Source organism: Pyxicephalus adspersus, chromosome 3 (assembly GCF_032062135.1).
Source record: "Pyxicephalus adspersus chromosome 3, UCB_Pads_2.0, whole genome shotgun sequence".
Taxonomy (NCBI): domain Eukaryota; kingdom Metazoa; phylum Chordata; class Amphibia; order Anura; family Pyxicephalidae; genus Pyxicephalus; species Pyxicephalus adspersus.
The window spans coordinates 49,864,032-49,890,906 of NC_092860.1; the positions used below are offsets into that span (position 1 = coordinate 49,864,032).

The 26,875-nt window shown below is 35.5% G+C and overlaps 1 protein-coding gene across 1 annotated transcript in view; it reads right to left on the minus strand.

Annotated features, from left to right (window-relative positions):
- The window catches only part of ZCCHC7 (zinc finger CCHC-type containing 7), an 86,772-nt gene that overhangs the window by 34,585 nt on the left and 25,312 nt on the right, over positions 1–26,875 (minus strand). Inside the window, exons 3-4 of the mRNA XM_072404535.1 lie at positions 3,031–3,074; positions 441–560 (exon numbers count right to left, since the gene is read on the minus strand). Of these exons, the coding sequence (XP_072260636.1) occupies positions 441–560; positions 3,031–3,074 (164 nt within the window). The remainder of the gene's footprint in view (positions 1–440; positions 561–3,030; positions 3,075–26,875) is intronic.

Below are 26,875 nucleotides of genomic sequence, written 5' to 3' on the forward strand. Positions count from 1 at the left end.
CACCCTGCTGCGCGCTCTCCCTTTCCCTTTCATTAGGATCGGTCGTCGTCCATCGTCCATGGATCCGCCAGGACGGTCGTCGGACGATGGACGACGACCGACTGTACACACGGCAGATTTTCGCCCGATAATTGGCCGATACCGATTATCGGGCGAGAAAAATTTGCCGTGTGTACGCAGCTTTAGACTACAGACACTAAGAGAATACACTTTATATCATTCTACAGCTCATGGATTAGAGATTAGAGCAGATTGTCATTATAATTTTGTCCATTATGTTGAAAGTGGTGTTTACAAGCAAAAATGTTAAACAATAGCAATTTTTCCTTAAAAGTTGAACTATTAAGTTATATTCAGCTCCCAGTAATACATTGGCAATTTAAAAATAAAGATATAATAATAAAAAAACTAATGTGATAGGGGCCAACATGAAAATATACCTTGGGAACAGAACAATTCTTCGACAGATGTCCTCGAAAGTTACAATTTCTGCATATAACATCTTTGTCCTCTGTGTAGTAACGGCTGGATCGTCTCCTAGAAAAGCTACCAGTTTGGGCCTAAAAGATTTAAGGAAAAAACAAGATATTACATATACACACTGGCACATTTAATCCACCCATTAGTAACTTGTGCTAGCAGTAAGTGTTTGGATTTTCCTGAAGGCCACAGATTAAGTACTGAAGGGCAATCTTTTTTTTTTTTTTTTTTTTTGGAACATTCTTTTTGCAAGCAGTTTTCAAAATGTTTTATTTATGGCAAACCTGTATCATCATGTAACAAAAAAGTCTACAAAGTCTAAAGTCTAAGAGTACCCCAAAGCTCACAAACACAGGGTGATCATTATGTATATGGTATGAATTTTGACACTTGCCTCCTCTCCTGAATACAGTTAGGTCCATAAATATTTAGACAAGAGACAACTTTTCTAATTTTGGTTCTGTACATTACCACAATTAATTTTAAATGAAACAATTCAGATGCAGTTGAACCGCAGACTTTCAGCTTTATTTCAATTGGTTGAACAAGAAGATTGCATAAAAATGTGAGGAACTAAAGCTTTTTTTTTTTTTTTTTTTTACACAATCACTTCATTTCAGGGGCTTAAAAGTAATTTGACAATTGACGCAAAGGCTATTTCATGGGCTGGTGTGGGCATTCCTTTATTATGTCATTATCAATTAAGCAGATAAAAGGCCTGGAGTTGATTTGGGGGGGGAGTTGGAAGATTTTGCTGTGAACAGACAACATGCGGTCAGAAGGAGCTCTCCATGCAGGTGAAACAAGCCATCCTTAAGCTGCACAAACCCATCCAAAAAATTGCTACAATATTAGGAGTGGCAAAATCTACAGTTTGGTACATCATGAGAAAGAAACAAAGCACTGGTGAACTCAGCAACGCCAACAGACCTGGACCTCCACGGAAGACAACAGTGGTGGATGATTGCAGAATCATTTCCATGATGAAGAGAAACCCCTTCACAATAACCAACCAAGTGAACAACACTCTCCAGGAAGTAGGCGTATCGATATCCAAGTCTACCATAAAGAGAAGACTGCATGAAAGTAAACACAGAGGGTGCACTGCAAGGTGCAAGCCACTCATAAGCCTCAAGAGTAGAAAGGCTAGATTGGACTTTGCTCAAAAACATCTAAAGAGGTCAGCACAGTTCTGGAAAAACATTATTTGAACAGATGAAAAAAAAAGAAAAAGAAAAAAGTATGGAGAAGGCGTGGAACCGCTCATCCAAAGCATACCACATCATCTGTAAAACATGGCGGAGGCAGTGTGATGGCTTGGGCATGCATGGCTGCCATGGCACTGGGACACTAGTGTTTATCCATGATGTGACACAGGACAGAAGCAGCCCAATGAATTCTGAGGTGTTCAGAGACATACTGTCTGCTCAAATCCAGCTAAATGCAGTCACATTGATTGGGAGGCGTTTCATAACACAGATGGACAATGACCCAAAGTATACAGCCAAAGCAATCTAGGAGTTTATTAAAGCAAAGAAGTGGAATATTCTTGAATGGCCAAGTCACCTGATCTGAACCCAATTGAGCATGCATTTTACTTGTGGAAGACTAAACTTCGGACAGAAAGGCCCACAAACAAACAGCAACTGAAAGCTGCTCCGGTAAAGGCCTGACCGAGCATTCAAAAGGAGGAAACCCAGCATCTGGTGATGTCCATGAGTTCAAGACATTGCCAGCAAAGGGTTTTCAACCAAGTATTAGAAATGAACATTTTATTTTCAGCTTTTTAATTTGTCAAATTACTTCTGAGCCCCTGAAATGAAGTGATTGTGTAAAAAAAAAAAAAAAAAAAAAGGCTTTAGTTCCTCACATTTTTATGCAATCTTTTTGTTCAAGCCACTGATTTAAAGCTGAAAGTCTGCAGTTCAACTGCATCTGAGTTGTTTCATTTAAAATTAATTGTGGTAATGTACAGAACCAAAATTAGAAAAAAAAGTTGTCTGTCCAAATTTTTATGAACCTAACTGTATATACCTGAACGCTATGTGCCTTACCAATATGACACTGACCAGGCGACACTTGAAAATAGAATTACAACTTGGTATTTCCTTACTTAGAGGGTAGTCACTGAAATGTAGAAGGTGTGGAAGGGGCACCTACACAAGCAGTGCTGGTGCCTGACTTCAGGATATCTAGCAGAAAAACCTGAAAATGTCAGTTGCAATAGTATGAGATCATAACAAAAAAAAAAAAAAAAAAAAAAAAAACAGGTTCATACAAATATCTAAATATGCACAATAAATATGACAGTTTCTATTGCTAATGTGTTTTTTTAAAGCGCAAGCCCTGGGACTGTTTTTTTTTATATTTATGTCACAAACCCAGAGGATTGTGTTTACATGGTGTCAGAAAAAAGTACCATTAATATTTATATCTCTTTAGAAGTACTGTAAATACAAAGCTATAAAAATGTTCAAAATACATGACACATGAGGATAAGGACATTTTTCAGGTTAACATTTGTTTAAAAGTAAAAACCCTTAACTTTACCTCCAAATCCTTCTGACCAATCGACCACTCCAATTCATTGTCATCTACAAGAGAAAAAAAATATATTCATAAAGATTTCACAGAATAGATAAGCCAGTGATAACACCACAAAAGCAAGGTGTGTTAAGTTTAAAATCCACTAAACTATACTTAAATTTAACAAAAAAAAAAACAAACAAAAAACAAGAATATGATCAAATATTTATGTATCCGCTGTTCTATACGGCCAAATTTTTTTTTAAATTTTTTTTTTAGTCAATTGTACTAACAGTTTTAAACGTGACAGTCATCAATTACCTACATGGTAATTACCTATTTGGATAGACTTCCTAATTTACAAACAAAATTCAAAGTCAATCTGACCAGTCCAAGGGGAAGTAAACAGAGTTAAAGTAGGTACTTAGTACTAAAACCTGGTATCCATGTCTCTGTAAAGTCCCTTGGATTAAAGGCCCAGGCTGTACAAAACAACTCACTTTTTGCCCCAGAGTCAAGGCCCTTTATATTTAAACCACACACACAGAGGTAGCGCAGACAATATCTTTTTGAACATGTTAGTTGTCCAAATAGTATACTGACCAACTGGCTTTAGTAGGGTTAAAGTAAAGTACCTGTAAAGCATTTGCAAAATCAAATATCCAGATCTGCATGCTTGCTCCAGATATTAAAAAAAGAGGAAACAAGCCAAGCATAAAGCTACAATTTGGAGGACATTAGGAAGCCTGCATGCCTACCACGGGAAGGGGTTTCTTTTTGCCCATGGAAATAATTTCTTTTTGAAAAGCTTTAATTTAGGTTTCAGCTTCAGAAAAGTTTAAGATGAAGTTTGGGGAGGTTAAACACAGATCTTCGTTTGAGGACCGACTGTTCCTCAAATGTGACCATTCATCTTACACAACCTTCCTATAGGATCCTAACTAAATAGGTTTACTGCACACAAACACAATATCCCCCACATGGGACTGGTATAGAGTCATACCTGTAATGAATTAATTTGTGGATTTGAGCAGAGGTTTCTACTGGCTGAGTATTGATTGTTTTCATAGTATTGTTACTACTGGCTTTTAAAGTATTGTAACGACCGTCCCGGCGGATCTGACTGAGCGATGAGTGTTCACTATTGTGTGTACGGTCGTTGTCTCTTCAGAACACTTTCTCCTTTACGTGTCACTCCCTGCATCGTTTAAACGATTGTATCTAGTGTGTGTACACTATTGGTGGATTATATTTGAATGGTTGTAATAATCGTGCATAATCGTTATTCGTTTGTTTTCTAACGATAATTATTGCAAGTATGTACCTAGCTTTAGTCTAGTTTTTGTCTGTCCTAGCTCACATGGTCCCACATTGTCTGTCCTACCTCACATAAAACCACATGGACCCAATCTACTTATAGTTCCCCCTTCACTTTTATTTTTTACATGTTAAGAGTACTTTTTGCACTACTGAGTTGGTTAAGATGAATCACTTTTTTTTTTGCATTATTATTGGCCACCAGATGGTGTTGTGTACACATGTAAAGTGTTTAACAAACACATCAAATGGCAAAAGTTTGTCTTATACTTTACACAAAGACATTGTGTCAAAAAGTGTAAACCATAATTCTTTTTCCAATGGTATTTTCAGGTTGAAAAAAAAACATCTTGGTTTATACTCACGTCTATACTGTAAACTATCCTTTCTTAAATATTATTATTAATATTAATTAATTAATATTATTATTATTAATTAATAAAGACCAGGATGAGGCGAATAAATAGATACCAAACCCGTCCAGCCACATTCTGAGGCCCTGAGATGTGATTAGGTGACTTTACAGCACCAGAAACACAATAAGAATAAAGAAGACAGTCTTCAATGGAAATGTAATACAGTCTCATACTTTATAAACCAAACAGGCTGGGAATTGGCTTCCATGCATCTGCTAAACAAACACGTAAGCATTTCTTGATTGGCAGCAAAGAGGTTAAAACCCTTTTTGTATTTATCCTTTACAAAACAGCTATATAGGTAGTTTGAAACCTAAATCTCTGGTTATCCTCACAAATACTAATCATTTAAATATTAGGTCACAACAGCAATGCATACATATATTGAATACTAAATATTTTGATATCTCTTTTATTTGAATTCTTCCTTTCGCACAGATGCTGAATCAACCTCTAATTCCAACGAACGTGTTTATAGCCTTATAATTTGTGCTTAGAAAAATGTTTTTTTGCTATTAAACATTTTTCCTGCTTATTACAAAGTTATTTTGTATCAGTTTTCAAATTAGATTAATTAGCATTCAGTTAATTTGCTTGTATCCTCGGGGTAACAGGCTAGTGAAGCAGTTACAGGATTTCATTCATTTCAAGCCTCTTCTTACTGCTAATAAGGCAAATGGTTTACATTTGTACATATGTAAAATTGTGAAAGGCAAACACACCAAAAATGCCACATTTTTTTAAAGAATGAGTATTAATAACCAACATGTTTCATTATCACATAATTTACGCCAACGCTTTACTACTAATAAAAGTAATCAAACTAAAGCAAAGACAAAATTAAAGCATAGGAATTTTATAGGACTCTACGTAACGAGTGAAAAAAAAATATTTAAAACAAACTATGGATACTCCCCAAAAAAATGTTAATATTCTTATTCACAAAAGAATAATAAAGCTAAACAACTATCTTTGTTGTTGGTTACAGTATACTATCCATCTTGCCTTACTAGTAACATCTAAAAAGTTATTTCTGATTTTTCTCTTAAAACAAGAAACTTAAACATGAAAAATAAAACAGTTACAGTACTTGCTCATAAACCATGACATCTTTGAATACTGGAGAAATAAATGTCACATGGTCATATATTATATAGTTACTTAGGCATCACAGTGTTTTAACAAAAAGCTTATTCTGTTTTGGTAAAGTCTCACATGACCCTATCTGAGATTTCTCTGTTTTTATCTTTCAGCGCTTGTTTTAAATTCTAATTTGTGGCATAATTTATTCCAGTGAAAGTCAGATGATGGATGGTTGTGTTATTTTAAGTAAATTTGATGTCTCAGTTAACGCTGACCTTTATACACTAAACCATTTCTATATTAACCTAGTATCTAGATCAGGTTTGTAATCACTGTGTGTTTAGGGTAGCATACTAACAGGGCAATAACAATAATACAAATGATAGTATTTGATTAATCCAGCATTTTCACTAACAATATATTCAACAGCCATAATTTTAAAGCCATCACCTATTTCTGTTAACTCTAGAAAGCATACATATAGATGGCAAGAATTTGTTACATCTGAAAAATTAAAACCTATAGGGTTTTTTTGTCCCTTTAATGTTGTACAATGTCATTGTTCAAGTTTTGCAAAGAAAAAAAAAAAATTAATTAAAAAATGATGTATCAAAAATCACACATTTGCTAAATTGTTAAATTAAATAATTAAAAAAACATATCAGCTCTGTTCTATGAAAATGTATGCATCTGACAAGTTTCTTTTTTCCCAAATCTCCCTAATAAAAACCACCTAAATTGGTCTTGGAAAATCGCTGCTCTTCTAAAGCTACATACAGAACTTTCCCCTGAGAGTAGAGACTGACGTGAAAAGATATATTGTATGCCCTGTAATGTTCACTGAACTCTGCGCTGGCCCTGCACATTGTACAGAGAATTATGATATCATATTTAAATAAAATGTTTTTATCTGCATTTTGGAACATTAGAGTTTATTAGCCAACTTAAAAGTATTTGGGCAAAAATACAAAAATATGACTGCAGGAGTTGGTGATCAGCATTTTTTTCCCCTGTAGCCGTAAAACGAATTTAAAAAATGCACATTATAAATGTATTAATTTTAATCAAAAGTCAATGCCGAGAGAAAAAAAAATTCCAAATTTTAGATTAATATAGACAAGCAAAGGAGATTCCCTTACCCGTTATGACAGCCATACCCTCTCTAATGCCCTACACTTGCCAAAATCTTGTTTGCCATGCTGGCGTTATTATTCACCAGAGATACAGTCAAAGTACTGTGTAAATTGGGGGCACTGACCTCTTGTAATCACTGCCGAAAGTACATGGCAAAACAATGGAGAGCGACATAGTTACACTGCTCAACTCAATTAAAACACCTTTGTTTTGAGACTGAATTGGTTAATGAATGTGTTTGTGATTGCTGCTTTGGATTTCACACAAAGGATTGCCAACATGAGCACTGCACACAAACCATGTATATAAACAAAATAAGATGTACACATATGCATTTGTACATATTAATAAACGATTATAAACCTACAAAATTATTACAAAATCTATACAAACATTATTAAAAATTAACCCTACATTTGAAAGAACAGGTGATCTGGGTGTTCTTTACATTTAAAGATTTTAACACTCCATACCAGTTTACTAGTCTCCACAATTATACTGTTAAGTTGTATGAAGTTATGTAGCTAAGGAGAAACTCTAAGCAGAGAGAAAACCCAGATGGTAAGTATTGATTGATGTTGACTGAAGTGTTGGTTTTACCAAATAAATATGAAACATTTACGGGACTTCTTATCCACAAAACAAGTGCTGACTCCCCTTGCCAAAAAATGGTTAATGCATGTAAGGGTTACAGCATATAAAATTTGTCTATAAACTGTAGACCTAAAAGGGACATATGTGCTTACTGTGTGTCTTGACAGCATCATGTATGAAGACTGCATCCTATCTAATCTGGCAACACTTTAATTATAAAAAAACAAGAAGCATCACTAACTCCAGTTTTAGACATAACACACATTTTAGCAAAAAAACAAAAAAAAAAAAAACAAATCAAAAAGTCTGATTGCCGATGTGAACCAAACTGTTCAAATTATGGTTGCTACCTTTACAGTAATAATAATATATATATATATATTACACACATCAAACAGCAAAAGGTATTCCATAATGTTACATTATTAAAATTGAGGTTTAAAAAATAACTGTTGAGAAGGAGCTCTACTGTGTTGTGTCTAGAGTTCTGCTTTAACAAGATAAGACATTTATTTAAACATTTAGTAGTGAAACAATAACTTACAGCACATCCAACAGGGTATCACTTGTTGTTTCAGATTATAGCCCTAATAAACTTATATGTCAATATCTAAAGAAATCCTGTTTTTTTTTTTTAGAACAGTGTTCCCTACAAGCAATTTGAACAAAAGTTTATCTTTATACAAAAATTAGCCCAATCAAAAACATGAACTTTCTTTCTATAGGACACTAGAAGTTCCAGGTGAAAAAATGTGATTATATTGATAATAAATAGCACTGTTTTGAAAACAAGAGATTATGTCTCACCTTCTCGAGCTAATTTGCCACATGGCTAACTGACCCTGTAGAACAATGACTGGAGGAAACAACAGCCACTGATTTCCTCTGCAGGTGAGCTTCCAGTAAAGTCTATGGCTGACCGAGTACAGAAAACAAAAAAATAAACCTAAACCGTTGAGATAAACTGCACATGCCAACTACACAAACCTGTCCAGGGAATTAAAATCTTTTTTTTTTTCTCAGTGTACCTGTTTTGTTTATTTTTGTTCTCATGCACAGTAGTCAGACATAAATGTGAAAAGCAGAGAAGACTTCCAAAGAAAGGAGTTCAAGGGTTTTCAAAGATTAGCACTATGTTTGCTGAACAAAGGGCTCCCTTTTTCGGTTTTCTTTGTGGGCTACACTGAAGTGGACCACAGGAAGAGTTAAATTCATGGCATGCTTGGCCTGCCACACAGTTGGGAGAGTTCTTTAAATGGGGACTGTCACAAGCCATCAATGGGATTTACTCCCTAAACTGCTGATTTGTTCAGGTACAGAACAGAGGAAACATAGGTTAACTTTTTTTATATATATCACAACATGTCTGGAAGAAATGCATAGTTTGAAGCATGCAGTATTAGTCTCTGCATCCATCCAACAATAGAGGTCCGACACATATTGGGAGAACAAATTACAGACATCTTGATAGATTTTTTTTTATATCTTTCTACAGTACAAACAAATTCAGCAACCTTACGTATAAGACACCAACACATGATCACTGTACAAAGACATTAAAAAAAAAAAAAAAAAAAATTATACACACACACACATATATATATATATATATATATATACACACACACATATACATATACATACACACACTCACATACACATACACATACATACACACAAATAAAAAAAAAAAAAGATGTTTATTTTTGCAGTTTTCCTGAAAAAGCCAACACTTTAAACAGTCTGCATTTCTAAAAGTCTCAGATTTGATAAGAGTATCAGAAAACAAAATTACCCATAAGAAAAGGAAGTTAAAGCAACACATGAACATCAACTTGCAGGAGAGCAGTAAGGAAAGCTGTGCTTTAACTCAATGCTTTCAATGGAGAAGGCTGCTGATCACACGGTTCGGGTGATATTTGTCTGTTGCCCTTGGCAACCCTTGTCAAGTGTAACGATGCTGGCCTACAATGGCTTAAACTGGGACGCATTCTCTTCCTTTACATGAATGCAACTGGGCCATCTGTGTCGGAAAGCATAAAAGGCCAGTCTGCCTGTGGGCCCGTCAGTCTGAACACCACCCCTCTGACCCCGATTGAATAAAACTTTCAGTCCCTTTTTGTCCTCCCCGTTGACTTCTCCTATTAAAAGAGAGGGAGAACAAAGAAAGCGGAAGAGTGGGCTATCTGCCCCCATGAAAGGTGATGTCTGATACCGTTCAACACAAAGATTAGCAAGGCAATACATAACAAAAGCCAGTTTGGGGGAGGTGGGAAAGAGGAAAATTGTTCTAGGCAGACCTTTGACTAACTTGGTGGATACAAAACTCATTAAATTGCCATAAAAGAGGTATGATTTAAAAGCAACAAGAGAGAGAAATAAATAAATGATCTTGGATGGACAGTTCATAGCATCCCTACATAGGCCTGAATTCACATATAAATATTTATATTTATACACATCTACAAAAAACAGACTGTAAAACCATGCTTGTACTGAAAAAAATATCTGAGCAATTGTTAATAGAACTGTTCACATGGCCTAAATTGTATAACATTTTTATACTTACATTGCCAAACACGGAGAGCATCCTTGTTATCAGTAAGCACAGTTTGCAGTTTTTTTTTTTATATATTATATATATATATTTATATAGTTTTTATTTAAAGCATGATATTGGCATTTTTTCTATATAATTTATGTAGAAAATATGGCTTCATCTCCCATTGCACTGCACAAATGTTTAGATATAACAATGGACAGAAGTACCATGATACAATATTAAAAATGTTGAATACCAAAAAACAATTTATTAATATGTAGTAACAAGAAGAATTCTATCAAATAGACCTAATATTATCTGTAATTGAAGACTTTATAAAGGTAACTATGTACTTATGCCACTGTTAACTTTTTAGTAAGGTCTTTAAAGGGGAACTAACCTCAAAAGTCCCCCAAAACAAAAAAAATCCACTTACCTTCAATCCCGCAGGGCTGTCGATCAGTCTAGAGGTGTCTTCCCAGTATCCGTCTTCGGGCCAGAGCGCCGTCATCTTCTCCTCTTCCGAGTTCTTCTTCCTACGTCACCCAGCCCAGGCGCGGAATCGGGCAACATAGATGGGAAAAAAATTGCCTATATCACTGCGGATGTGTGAGATCGGCAATATTTTTCCATTTTGACGAAAGGAGCACCCAAGAGCCCTCTGGGATGCGTGACGTGCGATCTCATTCATTCTCAAACGCCTAGGCGTGTCTTTTTAAAATGTGTTTCGCTTAAAAAAAAAAAAAAAAAAAAAACAGAACTTCTACCTTACATAAAAGGGTTGTCTACCCTTTTATGTAAAGTGAAATTTCTGAGTTTAGGTATGATTTAAGTACTACAAGAAGATGGTTCAATCAATTAAAAATGACTATGTTATGCCATCTAATGTTCTCTAATGTTACCCAAATCACATAGCTGTAAAAATTTAAACATAATGGTAGATAGAAAATAATTGAAATTTATCATATCATCTAACCATAAGGCCTCATTATTCTAATAAATTGCCACATATGCTCACAGTCACTTACTAATTTGGGGTTAGTTAAAACATTACACCAGTTCAAATACTATGGCTACATTTGGAACTCCCCTCAAATTATCACATGCCTTGCATTGTGACCAAATATTCTGAATGATACATACATGCATACACTTGGTCACTACTCAATGTATAGTTTTCCAGTTTGAACAAGGGTAAGGATTTTTGGTATATGAAATCAACATATGGGTATAAAATAAAATGTCATCAGCACTTCCAGGAAACCATGAGACATCACCCTTTTTTATGCAATTTGTATTTGAGGAGTGGGGAGATGTCAGTAAAGACTTTCAATATTCCTGGAGGGTGTGCTTTAAATATTTCATTTTTTAGGCACTCTTTTTGAATTTTTTGTGAAGCAACTGGGGAATGAAGAGGTTGAACTGCTTAACATCTTTACAGAACACTTAGGACCTTAGGCTTTTGTTTGTATTAAATAGATTTACCATTCACATATAATTGTATATGATGCAAAACCTACTTGAAGTCAGGTCAAGTGAGTCAATGAATTTTATGGTTCAAACTATGTCACAAGGTGCAGAATGTAGGACTTTTCTTAATGCACCACTCATTCTCAAAAACCTTCAAAAGTGTGAACAGCAGGTAAAATATATTCACTGAGACAAAGTTGTTGCATAAATTTATACCTTTGTGACCAGCCTAAATGTTGCTACTTTATATCCTTTTTATATTGTTGATGAAAGATATATCTTCATCTTCAGAACCCCCACCCTGGTCTGTAATTACAAAGCAGAAGCAGAACACAGACAAGCTCATCCTTCTGTCACCTCCTGTTGGTATGCTTATTGCATGGAATCACACCTGGCATACATTTTCTACCTCTTATGATTTGAGCTCTGCAGTACAGGATGGACTATGGACTGCAAGATGTGGGGAACAGTTTAACTTTCGGTACACTGTCAACATCAAATACATTTTACTGATGTATAAAAGACTGGAGCTGCATTAATTTGTGTTGAATATCTACCTGAACTTTTTTGGAGATAGTGGGGGTAAAGTAAGCAGAGAAACCACCAGATCAACAGTGGAGGTGCAATCTTACTCTCATGTCTGTGCTAACCAAATTTACACTGAAGTGCAAGAGAACAAAAATGATGCAGTGGGCTTCAAAAGTAGCCAATTACAAACAAAATTATTATCCACAGCATTCTCCCCAGTCCCTTTTAGCTGGGTGCACCAACCGCACTTTTCAGTTACCACCAGGCTGTTTTTGGTTACTGAAGAGTTGGGTCACAATACAGGGGACACCACCGACCTAAATTTTCTTCTTAAAAAAAATTCTGGGTTGTGTGTGTGTATTTTTTTTTTTTGAATGGATGCCATTACCAATACATGACCTTATGACAGAATATCCACCCTTCATAAATTCTTAAAAAAATGTAAATAACAGCTATAGGTAAAAGTACTGGGCTTTTTGTTTTGGCAGTGAATGAATAATGTAAACTGTCTTCTGATGACAAGTGACATCTGCACTACAACAATTCTGATTACCATAAGGGAGCAAAGGCATGAATTTATATCTCCAAACTGTCCCAGGGATTGTCCTCCTTCTGAAATTTTTAAAGGATCATTTAAAAGATCATTTTTACCTTTAAATATTTTTTTATACAGATCTCTACACTAGATTTTTAAAATGTTTAAACTTCCCACCACCACTGAGCTTTGAACTGTCAAAAAGGTCAAACAGAACAAAACACTTTCAGTGGTAAATTAAAACCAAATCAAAATATTCCTAACCACACAAACTTCCACCCACTTCCTAATGGTTGGCATAAAAATAGGGTGTCTATGCCCTATGCCGCATTATGTGGACACATTCCTATTAGCTGGCTGTGGCATGTCCTCTTTCTAAATAGACTGGACGACCCACACTTATATTATTAGTATGAGTGAATGGGCATTAGCCAGTGAACAAGGGTGCCAATGCAGTAGTGATTTGAGTGTCCCACAGTGAGGAAAAAGCACTGTCTAGGGGCCCAGGATGGCGGATTTAGCTGAGAATACCTGTTTTCACAAAACATTGATTTTAAAAGAAGATGGGCTTTAATAGACCAAAAGAGTGCAATCAAGATAGGTAGATTGTTGGGGTTGGTTTGCAAATGAGGAGCTACTCATTCTTGTCACCCATTTCCCAATGGACTTTTGTTCTGAAACAACCATTTACAGGACTGGAACTGCATTGCACAGATGGAGAGGTTAATTTATATTTTCTAGTAATCTCTAGTGCAAAAACATCTCACTTTTTATTGTTGGTACTTATATTAATGGAAGTGTTCTGCAACTGTAAGCACTTATAGCAAAAAATAATAATAAAAAACTATGAAATTTATGTAAGATATAATGAAGTTAAAAAATAAGCAGGAGGTTGTCATAAAAGTGAAAAGAAGAACGCCAATGTCAAGTTTCATGCCTGATTCAGCAGAGAATGGTGCTTTGTTCAGAATGGCAAAATTTTCATTTACATAACTTTTATTCGGTACGAAGATATTTTATCTTAAATATCAAAAGAGACGTTCTTGATTCTTTCTAGGGCAATTACTTTGTCAGCAGCATGAGCAGAGCTTTGTATAAGTGTTTTGAATTTTTGGAAACCAGGACATTTGAAGGGCAGTCACAGATTTTGAATATGTAATTCGACAATCAAAAAGAATATACTCTTCCAACTACAAAACAGATTTTTTTTTTTAAGCAGGAGGCGACTAATCAAATATCTAGGATTAATCAACTTTATTATGATTACTTACTTGCTTACGGAAAAAAAAAAAGAAAGCAAATTACATTCTTGAAAAGTAACTGCCTTGTCTAAATACCACTGCCAAAATGGGGGCTTCATTATTTTCTGGTCTGCCTTACTTGGCTGAAGGCCACATGGGCATGAAATGGAGTGGTTTGCAGCACTTGGGCACACAACAAACTGCTGCAGTGCACCCAGGAGCAGCAACCGCACCGCCAGATTCGTTTCATATTTAAAGTGTACCTAAACTCTTAATTTTCACTTTATAAAAAAGGGTAGACAACCCTTTTATGTAAAAAAAAAAAAAAAAATATGTTTGGTTTTTTAAAGGCTCAGAACCGCCCACTTAATGAATAGGAGCGCAGAGACTGTGCATGACCGAGGGGGACCTTTTGCATGAGTGAGATTGGCAAGATCGACCTCACCCAGGCTCTCGCTTGTGTCAGATGACGTAGGAAGAAGAACCCAGAAGATGAGGAGAAGATAGCGGCGCCTAGCACACTGGCCCAAAGACGGGTACGGGGGCGACATAGGACCCGAGGAAAGAAACCTCCGGACCGATCGACTGCACTGCAGGATTGAAGGCAAGTATTTTTTTTTGGACAGTTTTGAGTTTACTTGCTCTTTAAGTCACAGATTTGAAACCAGTATAGGAGATATCTACTCACTCTTTCTCCGATTAAATATGTACACTTTGACAGTATGGTACTGAAAAAATATGGAATAAAGTATGGAAGATTTGCAAGTGGTCACCAAGCAGCCAAAAGAAACTTGTCACTTTTGAGAACCACACTGTAATCTATTGCAGCTGCTTGCAAAAAATGGTTCCCAAATTTTCCCTTTCACTTGGCATTGGGAAGGTTGGGACTGCGGTTGAGCCCACAGCAGAACACAGTGACTCACTGAAGGTTTCAAATCGCCAAAACACTGGATATGGTTGTGTGGCAACAGACTCTAAACTGATGTAGATGCTGAATTTTTACAATAATTTCCCTTTCAGTCTCAGGACTCTTTAAAATGGTGAAATTAAGCCCATTCTCCTATAGCAATTAATCTCCACTATCAGCTCTACAACAATGTCCAGGTATTGTTTTGCAGTAAAGTTTAGTGGTAATTCCCGGATATGCTGAATGGCACTTGACTAGGTTAAACTCAACTGTTCCTCAAATCTATAAAAGGAATTAGTACAAAGTCATAAAAACTATTTACCAGTAGAAGCAGGAAGGCGTCAATTCTTCCCAAGCCACCTACCTAAGAAAAGGTAGACAGAGCTTACTACTACAGTAGAGGAGCTAATTAAGACCTGTCCATACATTAAAGAATCATGTTAAAATCAAACATTTCAGACCTTCTTAAATATAGGTTTACCTTACCTATATTTATGTTATTTAGTACATGATAGCCAACTGCACCGTATTGGGTAAGGTACTGAAAAAGTATGGGTTACCATCGGGTTTAGTCAAAGGAAAAAAAAGAAAAAATTGAATTAACAAAAAAAAAAAACAATCATTTGCTTGTTTTATGATTCAGATGTTCATGGGTTCCATACTGAGAGTAGTTTTGGCACATACTTCATCTCATACAACCGTATCTGAAGCATACTCAACATACACAAACCAAATCAATACATGAACCTCTAGGTGTGTCTGTTAGGATCTTATGTTTGGATGAGCAATACCTCGCTCTATATGGAAACCAAACCCAAAATATGAGCAAGGTAGGAAACATTCTCATATGAGGTTATAGAACCCCTTTACTGCACTGTAAAATTGTTCATTTTAATATATGATTTTATAGAAAAACATAAAATATGTTAAAAATTAAGAAAGAAAACCATACTGATCACCAGACTGGCACAAACCTGAAGTTCATATGTTTTTCTAGAAGAAAATGGTAAAAGACAGGCAGCATTACTGAAGGAATGATTATGAACCTGCTAAATTTAAAAGAAACAAGTGCTAACACATGTGAGAGCCAATAACAAGACAAAGCAATACGGTGTCATCTGCAAAAAACAAAATATATATATATATATATATATATATATATATATATATATATTTTCCAGCTCATTTGGTATAGATATGATCTGGAAACTATACATTTACTATACTTGTATTGATGCAAGTGTTAAAAAAAAAAAAATAAACTTTCTTTAACACTATTTAAATAAATATGCTCCAAAACTTCTATACAAGATTATGGACATTTGAAAAACACCCATGCCTTTTTCATGAAGCTTACAAAAAAACAAAATGCATAATTCATTGCTTGTAGAAATGTTAAGTGGCTCATAGTGACAGGTAAAATTCAAAAAGTGCTTACACTAAAGAAGGGGCAGAAAGAAAAGGAACAGAAAAATAGGATTTATCACACCCACTCCAGTAAAAATGAGCCTTTTATACATTTCTTTGTATATCTTACCTACAAATACAGGAAATTACACACACCTTTGGGTTTGACAACCTCAACTAAGGATTTAAAGCTATATATGCAATGGGAATCAACTATACATCACAAACCAAATGAGTTTGTTAGTTATTCAGTTAGTAAAATCTCTACATTTACGCAGAAGTGCATAGTAGTCTATGAAAACTCCACTACAGGTCTAAATCCATATAAAACATTGATCCTTATTTAGAGTTTCATTGCAAGGTAAATGTCACACAGTCTTTTGAAATAAACAAATTACGTTGATAGATACAATCAGTATAATCTTTTTGCTGCATGGTCTCAAGCAAAAAATGTTTTTTTTAACTTTTTTTAAAGTATGTTTAAAATGAAAACTTTGCTGTAATTTGCTTTTCTTACAAAACACACTGTGAAACAGTCCTTACATGGCCTTATTTTTTAACATTGGAAAAAATGTAATAGAGACAAAAAATGTTGAAATTATATTAATTCTGTTCATTGATTGTTTTAAGTTAGGACAAAGGTTTGTGGAAAAGATCGCAATCCACAAGCACAGTGATTCTATCTGCTCATAAAGCAGACAGAGAATTCTCCACAAAAAAATATGTGCATTACAGCCTCTTTCATCCTACTCATGAAGAGTTCGACAGACATAGCATTACATATCATTAGGAGAGCAGTCTTCCATAAACTAAAAAGCCCTTTCTGAACAACTCTGAAAGAATGCCCATTTAATCAGGTCAGTAGAAAACAAACCTATATAATGAAGACCCATTTGTGTTGTTTAGTTCTAAATGAATGGTTTGTGTTTTACAAGACTAGTAGAAGGTGTCAGATTTTCTTGGAATACTAATTGTTTCCTACCCTAGCTCCATCCCTTTCTCTTGGTAGTCTTTCTTTTTGGCAAAACAGCTTTCAATTTGTTCGCTCTGGTAAAAAGCTACAACGAAAGAACAAGGGTCAGCAAGGTCGACAAGGTATATGAACAAAACAGCAAAGGCACACTGAAGGGCGAGGAACAAGAGGGGGCTGTCTTCAACAAAGGAACCAACAATGTCTGAACTATTTATTAGAATAATAAATAAACTGAGAAAAAGTAAATGTGTTTTAGATTAGTGTATACATTTGTTAGATATTATAAAATTAGTATTGTATGAGAAGGTAGAAAGGAAGTACTATATTTAGTTCTACCAAACAGAAACAAAAAGTAAAAGCTTTTAAATTTTTTAGGGGTTTTATGAAAAGTTTGGTGCAAACAGAATAAAACCTACTGCCACGGTTTCAGTTTGAAATGAAATATGTGAAATATGTGTACGAAGAACAATGTTAACATAAATATACTGAAAGACAGAGAACGTAAAAATAATGGTTTAAATATTAGAGAGCAATAAACAGCATAAATAAACTCACACTGCATCATTTTACCACTTCCAAAAATGCCATCGCAAGTGTTCTACAATACATCATGTTAACATGTTTACTATACAAAACAGATAAAATATAATATAATATAGCATTACTTATGTTGACAAGTGTTCACAAACCTTGATAAATGTTTGCTTTGAAAATGTGTAATATTTATTTACCTTACACAAAAATACCTAAAACCAAAACCCCCTCAAAAAAAAAAAAAAAAAATTACTGCATAGAACTATATTTATGGCAAATGTGTTAAGGTCAAGACAATTTTCAAAATGTGGGGGCATTTAGAATATGTGTACAAAAATACATATTTAAAATTGTTTATTCTTTTATACATACATTTTTGTCTTTTTTATTTTTACATTAAAAATGTCTTTATATTTCTCCAAATATACCCGCAGACATTAGGTGATCTGTCCCCAATTTAAAAAGTAAGGTGAAGCAGGACATGTTTGGATCATTAACAAGGTTTATTTTCACATGAAAAGGAGGTTAGTTGGGTTGGATGTTCCTAGCTTGTTGACAGCATTTACCTAGGTCAGAATACTAAACAGAATATCTACCACAAGCAACCAATATTACTAAGCATGCCTGTACCCAGATGTCAAAAGGAAAATAATTTTAGACAAACTCCCAATTTCCAAATATCAACATTTTCTTGTAGATATTTCCATATTTTTGCTTTTATCGTTTTTAATTGGCAGAGCTGCATAATGTCCAAAAATATAATAAAGTCAAATAATTATACAGACGAGGGGTGGGACAGTGGTGTTTGGAGTCAGTAATGCTTTCTATTGATAAGAAAACAGATGTATAAACCTGATAAGGACACCCACTGGTTCACAGATAAGATCAAATTACTGGTACCTATTTAGTTGTGTGTGAGCTAAAGCAGGCCTTGCACAAAAATATAAGGTTTGTTCAATGATGGCGCTCACAATTCTCCAATTCTGGCATAACACTTCTTTTAGTGAGATACTGTGCTTTAAGTAGCCTAAATTTAGCAGTGTCTTCTAAATAAAGTACCAGCAGAGCAACCTGGAGTGCTCCATGGCGCAAGAAATCATTTTCTAGTTTTATTTATTTTTTTAACAAAACTGAAGTCGTACAAGACATGTCTGTTAGGCTGGGACTACAAATATGTTTTTAAAAACGCTTGTAAACGTTCCTACTACGTTTTTATATGCATTTTTAATGTGTTTTTATGCACTTTTATTAGCATTTTAAAGCTTGCCTTTAAAATGCTGGAAAACATCTATGCCGTGCTTTCACACATTTTTAATGCGTTTACGCTTCAAGTGCTTATAAACGCAGGAAACGCCCCATCAAATCAATGAAAGCATTTACCATGTTATTCCAGCGTTAACCCTGCATTTTATTTTTTTTAAAAGTTGCAAGCAGCGTTATAGATAACGCTTATAAACATCCCTTAAGGAAACGTCCTGATGTAGATTAAACCATTGGAATGCATGGGCTTCAAACATGGGCTTTTAAAGCCTCAGGTAAACTCTGGGGAAAACATCCATGTAGACTAAGCCTTAGGTAATAACGGAATGTGTTCCACCAAGATGGGTGGACCCAAAGACAACAAAGGGTAAAGAAAAGGAGTTAGCTCCTAATTGCCCAGCCTGGAATTTGCATGGTATGTGGGAGAAAGAGAGAAAGAAAGTCATCCTTTTGAAGGGCAAAATTATTTTTTAAAAACACTAAATTTTATTGGTTAAGAAAAAATGTAAAACTTCAACAGAAATTCTCCTTCACGTTAACCCTAGGCTAACATAGGTACACTAATCTAATAATCGTAGGGTAGTGATATCATATTACGTCATGTTATATTAGCAGTAACGAGTACGTTAACCACCGACCCGATTCACCCTGTAGGGCTTCCTCAGGGGTTTGGTAGACTTAATGATATCGCTGAGACTTTTTACCGCGTAGGAAACATCTGATGTGAGATTATTAGTTGAAAGTGCGGATATAAAAACCAGTATCAATTTGGACGTATGAAGGCTTGCATGGGGGTTAGTGGTGGAAGGATTGCTTCTGTACGAATAATGACTAGTAGTAGTTGGGTGGGAAACTTAGTCGTTACTGCTAACATAACATGATGTAATATAATATCACTTCCCTACAAATATTAGACTAGTGTACATATGTTAATTTAGGATTAACTTTTTAATTTGCCCTTAAGCAATAAAATGTAGTGTTTTTAAAAAATAATCTTGCCCTTCAAAAGCTGGACTTGCTTTCTCTCTCTCTCTCCCACATACTAAGCCTTGGGTAAGTTATCCCCCACCAAAAGTCTTATACTATACTTCTCTCCTATCTGTCACACCGCTGCTGTATGACTGTTAGGGAATTGCACAAGAGAATTGTACAAGAGTTACCAACTCTTACAGCCACACAACTTTGGCCCATGCACAGAAAAAAAACAAGTAATTTCAATGGAGAAAACTTTTATTATGTGTCCTAGTGATAAATGGCTGCTCCATAGAAATACATTAGATTTTTCCATGTATATGCAGAAGCAGCAGCTGGTCAAAACAAGAAAAGTTTGCAGTAGTGGCCAATCTGACAGGATAAGGGCAGGTGAGTAAAAGATTGTGTTGTAAAAGAATATTTATTTACATGCAGTAGTTAAGAGTAAGATTTAGAACAGGGACAATCAATGGTTAAAAACCTGTCTGATGTTACCTGCAAACTATTTGTCAGGTCATTTATTTCACCATGGTTATGGTTTTAAACAACCTTAACACAGGATGAACACAAAACTATCTATCTGGGTAAAGTGCATAAAAAATGGCATCCTGAAAATACAATATCAAAATTTAAATCCCCATTATCCAATTGCATTTTTTAAACTAACTCCAAAATGCGCACAAAACAATTGGAATTCTGGCCAGTTTAAGTGACATTAATGATCCTTTAGGTGTCGGTAATGGTGACATTCGTCATAAGGGCCAACAATGTAAGAAGCATTCTTCCAACTGATCACCACTTTGGTGTACTGTGTCCATGAGACTTGAAAATTATTTCAAGGGTTCCTCCATAGTAAAAAGGTTGATAAAGAAAGGTTGACATAGAACAAAATGTCTATCCTAGCTTATTGAGTAATGTAAGACTTCTGACTTTTAAATTTGACACAAACACTTTAACATCTAATGCATGCCACTTTAGAGCTAGGAAAGACGGTAAGATAAATTTTGTTTAGGTGTGGCACCTGGAGTTACTCAACCCTAAATTTTATACGACAAAAATTATACACAAATGCAAATAAAGTTATTACTTTAAATAATGTCACACTTAGACATTTTTCGAATAGTTCTTAGCCTGACAAATAAGGTTTAGTTTAGAAAACTGTAAATTGATTAAACAGCTGCTATGGTTTCCTTACTGTTTTAATATTTATATTTTGTTAGTGAACAAAATACTTCCTCTTTAGTATTATATTAGATGCCTCCAAAATACAGAATTCTAATTTACAGAAATAAACCAGAGAGCAGCCTGTCTTCGAACAATTTTAATAACCTATTAAATTGCAACTTTGATTCATTTTACAACCAGGATCCTTTGGGATCCATTCTATCAAGATAAAGACAGATTTTTTAAATACTTTAAAGAGATAAATAGCATCATTAATCTGCAACATTTCTTTTCTATTATCTCAGAAAATGAGGAGTTATTTTATTTCGATCTTCAGGTAATTAGCCTTCGCTTGCTGGGCAGAAAACGTCTGTGTTCTAAAAATTAAATATGTGTCATTAAGTGGAATTTACTATAATGTCATTTATCTCTATATAGTTCATCAGTGACTGCAATGGGCCTGGGGATGCATCAGCTTCTGCAAAGGAAGCATTAAAATAAATTGAAAAACAGTATAATCCCAGACCCTCTTCAACACAGGCAAGGCCATTTGGGTAATTAAATAGTTGTATTTAAAGTTTTAATTTAGATTCCCTCTAAGTTCATCACCACGCAAATATGGTGCGCATATTCTTAACAATTTGTGAGGGGGAAAAAAAGGTTTCATAAGAAAAGCAGATTAATTAATAGCAGAGACTGTACAGTTTTCCCATTTATCAGTGTGCACATATGCACCTTCTAGTTCCCGATTTATGTGACAATTTACAGAAAGCACATTTGCTATTATTTCATTCCAATCATCCTGGGAAGCAGGAAAATGAAAGGATATTTCACCTACCTACTTTACTGTCAGTACCTACACGGATATGAAAATTACATGAACTAAACTGGAACATTTAAGCTGACAATACATACATGACAATATTCATATTGCCAATACAGTAATGTATCACATATAAATTACAAAGCTGTGTTTGATTTATTTTTACGCATTTACAAAATAAAGCATGTGGTCAGAAAATAAACAAATTCTTAGATTCATCAGAATATCATGAGATTTTAAATTCATTTATGTGTTTGTGTTCTTTTGTATGTTATCTACATGTAAAATGTAAAAACAACTCCTGTGCTGTGTCTGCAGTCTCTGACCCTCCTCCCCCTGGGGCATGTCTGCAGTCTCTGACCCTCCTCCCCCTGGGGCATGTCTGCAGTCTCTGACCCTCCTCCCTGCAGTCTCTGACCCTCCTCCCCCGGGGGCATGTCTGCAGTCTCTGACCCTCCTCCCCCGGGGGCATGTCTGCAGTCTCTGACCCTCCTCCCCCTGGGGCATCTCTGCAGTCTCTGACCATCCTCCTCCTGGGGCATGTCTGCAGTCTCTGACAATCCTCCCCCTGGGGAATGTCTGCAGTCTCTGACAATCCTCCCCCTGGGGAATTTCTGCAGTCTCTGACCATCCTCCCCCTGGGGCATCTCTGCAGTCTCTGACCATCCTCCCCCTGGGGCATGTCTGCAGTCTCTGACCATCCTCCCCCTGTGGCATGCCTGCAGTCTCTGACCCTCCTCCCCCGGGGGCATGTCTGCAGTCTCTGACCCTCCTCCCCCTGGGGCATCTCTGCAGTCTCTGACCCTCCTCCCCCTGGGGCATGTCTGCAGTCTCTGACAATCCTCCCCCTGGGGAATGCCTGCAGTCTCTGACCATCCTCCCCCCCCCCCCCCCCCGTGCTAGGTCAAGAGACTGTTTATGATCACCATACAACCTACCTATGATACCCTGAAACAAAGATCTCAAAGACCAAAGCAAAACATTAAGTGAATTGGTTGCAAAAAAATACATTGAATACTTTTATTCAGATATAATATATATAACAAAAAAAATAAAAAATATTTACTTAAATATTTAAAAATAATGATCCCACATTACTTAAAAATGTCAAACCATATCTGCATCTTCAGTACATTAAGCATTTTTGTAAAAAATTTTCTACAGGTTCCTGAGATTTGATCATATTCAAGGAAGTGAAACTGCTATGTGGCTTGATGTTATCACTGTCCTCTGAAGCATCCCGGCCACAGAGTCTGTCAAGACTTGAGAGATAAGGGGCCTTTTCCAGGACATAAATTCTCCTGAGGATTATAAACAGATACCATCTGCAGGTTCAGCACAGAGGGAGTTTGCAGCTGCACCAAAAACTAAATCAGAAACACACCTCACCCATAAGTTTATTATATATGTCAATAAAATACTGTGGTATGTTGGTGTGAATAATGTCATATAATTATAAAAAAAAAAAAAAATTCACAGAACTGAAAGTGTGTGGCTAGACTCAATTTCATCACTGTATCTATGGAGGCAGCCATTGTTGTCACGCCACCTGGATGACGGACATTAAGTGTGTCTGCTTTGTTTATCTCCATTACATTAGATTGCTTTAGCTGTCTGTCTAACTTACAGAAGTTCATGACATTGCTTGCGAAATGAAACAGGTATTTTCCTTACTTGCTGAAAATAAAAAAAGAAATCTAATCCAGCCACCACTTTTTAGAACTCAACAAAATTCTCATAACCATGGACACACCTCAAATACTTTTTTCTCTTAACATTCATTAAGAATTCTTGAACACTTAAGTCCTGTTTTTACCTCTAAAATATAAACCAACAAAACTACTGACAATTTTTTTTAAGGGACTCTACATATGTAAACTCTGCAACAGCAGTGTGTTTTGTTTTATAATTTTATGAAATCTAGTGGACAATTACTAAGAATATTCTTCCAATCCTGCTTTAAAATAGATTAAAGTATACAGTATTAGAGACCTTTCTGATTCTCCAACAAATCTCTTTTAAAAAGGGTTTGGTTTCTAGAAGCAAAGAAGCAGTTTGATATGCCGACTCCGAGAACATTGCTACATAGCATTGTACTCCTTTTCTCATCTGGAACAAACAGAAGAGGGTGTTTAGACCAGTGGTTGCCATCCTTTCTGGACCGACGGACAACTACATTTAACGGCTCTGGACCGCGCGTGGGCGGGGAGCCAGGTGTCACTCAAGGGGGAAGAAACTTCCCCTTTAGTGACATCATGATGCAAAAACCTATCCACTCTCCTATTCCAAACCTAAGCTTGTGATGGGAGAATGGGCGGGTTGTGTCCAGAGAAACAACCCACCCACTTCCTTGAGCCTGCGATCTGCATCTGCACGGGGACATGGTTCGCGGTTCTGGCCAGAGCGTCTCCCCAGCGGGGTGCTTCTCCTGACCCTGCTCGGGGGTGCACCAGCCAGAGCCAGGGAGCCGGTTGCCAACTGCTGGTGTAGACTATATATACGAGTAAAGTTAAGAATAAGTAGAGCCAGGGAGGCCACTTTTATGAAGAAAGAAATGAGGCTGAAGCATTTCCAAATTAAAATTCTAATATAGCATATAGGTGGCATATATGGCAATTCTATATATGGCATATTTAGCCTCTTATCAAAGAGGATTGGGTGGAGGTGGGGTCGAATGGGCAATGTAAATGATAAGATCTAGGTCTTTTTAAAAAAAAAAAAAAAAAAAAAAAAGAAATATTCTGTATATGTCTTTTTTTTGTCAGAAAAAGGCATACCTAAGCAAAATTAAATAAATAAAATCCCGAAGAAAATAACAGGTGCTTTGATCACAGGTAAGTATATTTATGAGATGCAAAGAATACAAGCTCATTTATTTGTACACGTTTAAATTCTTTTGTTACTTAATCTGGTCTCAGCTGATATCCAATTAAAAGGGAATTGTGCAACTAATTAGCAGAGTATTGTACATCACTGGCGAGCACAACAGAATTTAAGAGTGGTTGAGCAGGAGGAACATGGTCTGAGGACTTAAATCCCATTTTGGTGTTTGGCAATCATGAGTTCAATACTCTGTTAATTGGGTGAACCATAACCTTTTAATTGGGTCTCAGCTGAGACTGTGGTAAAGGGGGGGGGGATACACAGATTTAGGCGAGGAGACTAAAACAAATGGCAGAAAATGAACAAGTTGACTGTTGAACAGAAATATCTCAACTCATGATTGTTTACATTTTAATGTAACAGTGCCCTCATTCCAATATTTAACCCCTACTGTCTAAATACTTTAAGTATAGTGTTTTTTTTTTTTTATGAAAGCTATGATTCAAATTTTAGTCTTTTTTTCCTTCACCTGATACTTCGAAGATGAATATTTATTTGTTATGTTCATTTATTGCCATTCTTTTTAGGATCCTTGCATAAGCTTGTTGGTAATGGTTCTTACACACATAGTAATAATAAAAACATGTATAGACCACCAGCCGCTCCCACAGTGCTTTGATTATGTGATATTGTTAGCACAGGTGGAAGGATGTGAACATACTGTTGCAACAGTAACATATTTCAGTTGATTTACTAAAGAAGTTTAGACTGCTCACTTAGCATAATAAACATCGTTTAATATGGAGTTTATTCAGGCCCGGCAACCGCAAAGGAAGTTGTGATGCGCCGGTATCCAACATTTACACTGAGCTGGGCATGCGTGCGTGTGTGCGCTCATGTTTTTTGACAGAAGAAAGCAATCGGGTAGATGAGTATGCTTTTTTGCAGACGGGACATCACCTGTCCCTTCATGCAATAAAAAACTGTCTGATGGCAAACTTTCAATCTGGAACTTCCACTTTAATGCCTTACAGTTCCCATTTAATTTCTAAAGCAGCCACAAACCGAGCAGCTGTAGAAAAGGACTAGAGAAAACCTAATAAATACACTGTAATCCAAATCCTTGTTGCTGCATATATTATTATTAATTAGTTTTGTTGTTACATATAATAAATCATATGTCTAAAGTCAGAAAATATAGATCACACTTCAAGGTTTCCACCTTCTAAAAAAAAAAAAAAAATTGATACAAGTAAGTGTAAAATTGTTATTCCTCTTTGACATTTTTTTAATATGTAACATCTTTAATGCATAAGTGAGCAAGACTACATTTAAAAACTTTGAATTCCATTATTTGTTAATAAGAAATTTATCTTGGGCATATTCTACTAGCTTAAAGATACAAAAGATACCTGGTCATAACATATTAAATTCTGACTCCTTTTAGGCTTTTTTATTTAATCACTTTTTGTCAAATTAACCTCAACCAAGGCTAAATGTCTAGTAATTCTTTAATACAATGTATCAAATTTAGAGAACCATCAAAATTGCATATATCCATGGGCCCTAGAAAAGAAATGAGACACATGGATGAATATGTAGTGTCGGTTAACATAGTTATGAAGTACTTAAAAAGTCAAACCAACCAATGCAACAGTTTAAACTATTTTAAATGACCAAAATTAGGTTGAGGTGAATAGATCAGTCAACAAGTATTAAATACAAATGCAATACAATGAAAGTGTACAGAAGAACAACAAAACATGCTGCAACCACACAAGAGTATGAGATATGTTTGAAAAGCGTGTAATGCATGTCTTCAGACAATACTAAACACAGAGAGGAAGAAATACATTTTCCTATAACTATAATGGTGTATTTTATATTTTTAACTATAACAGCTTTTTAAATTTGTATGTTTTAAAATTGTATGTAAAGTGATTGCCTATAAAAAAATCTGTTGAAAAGTTTAAGAAACTCAGCTTGTTTTAGAGAATAATACATTAAAAAGTAAAGCTGTTACAGGACCAATTGACAGTCCCTGATCAACCATAGTAATAGTAAAATTATTGGAATAACTAAAGTGGAATTACCAAGCACTTGGATTAAAAAATTAAAGTGTAGATAATTGGCATAGTATACCCCA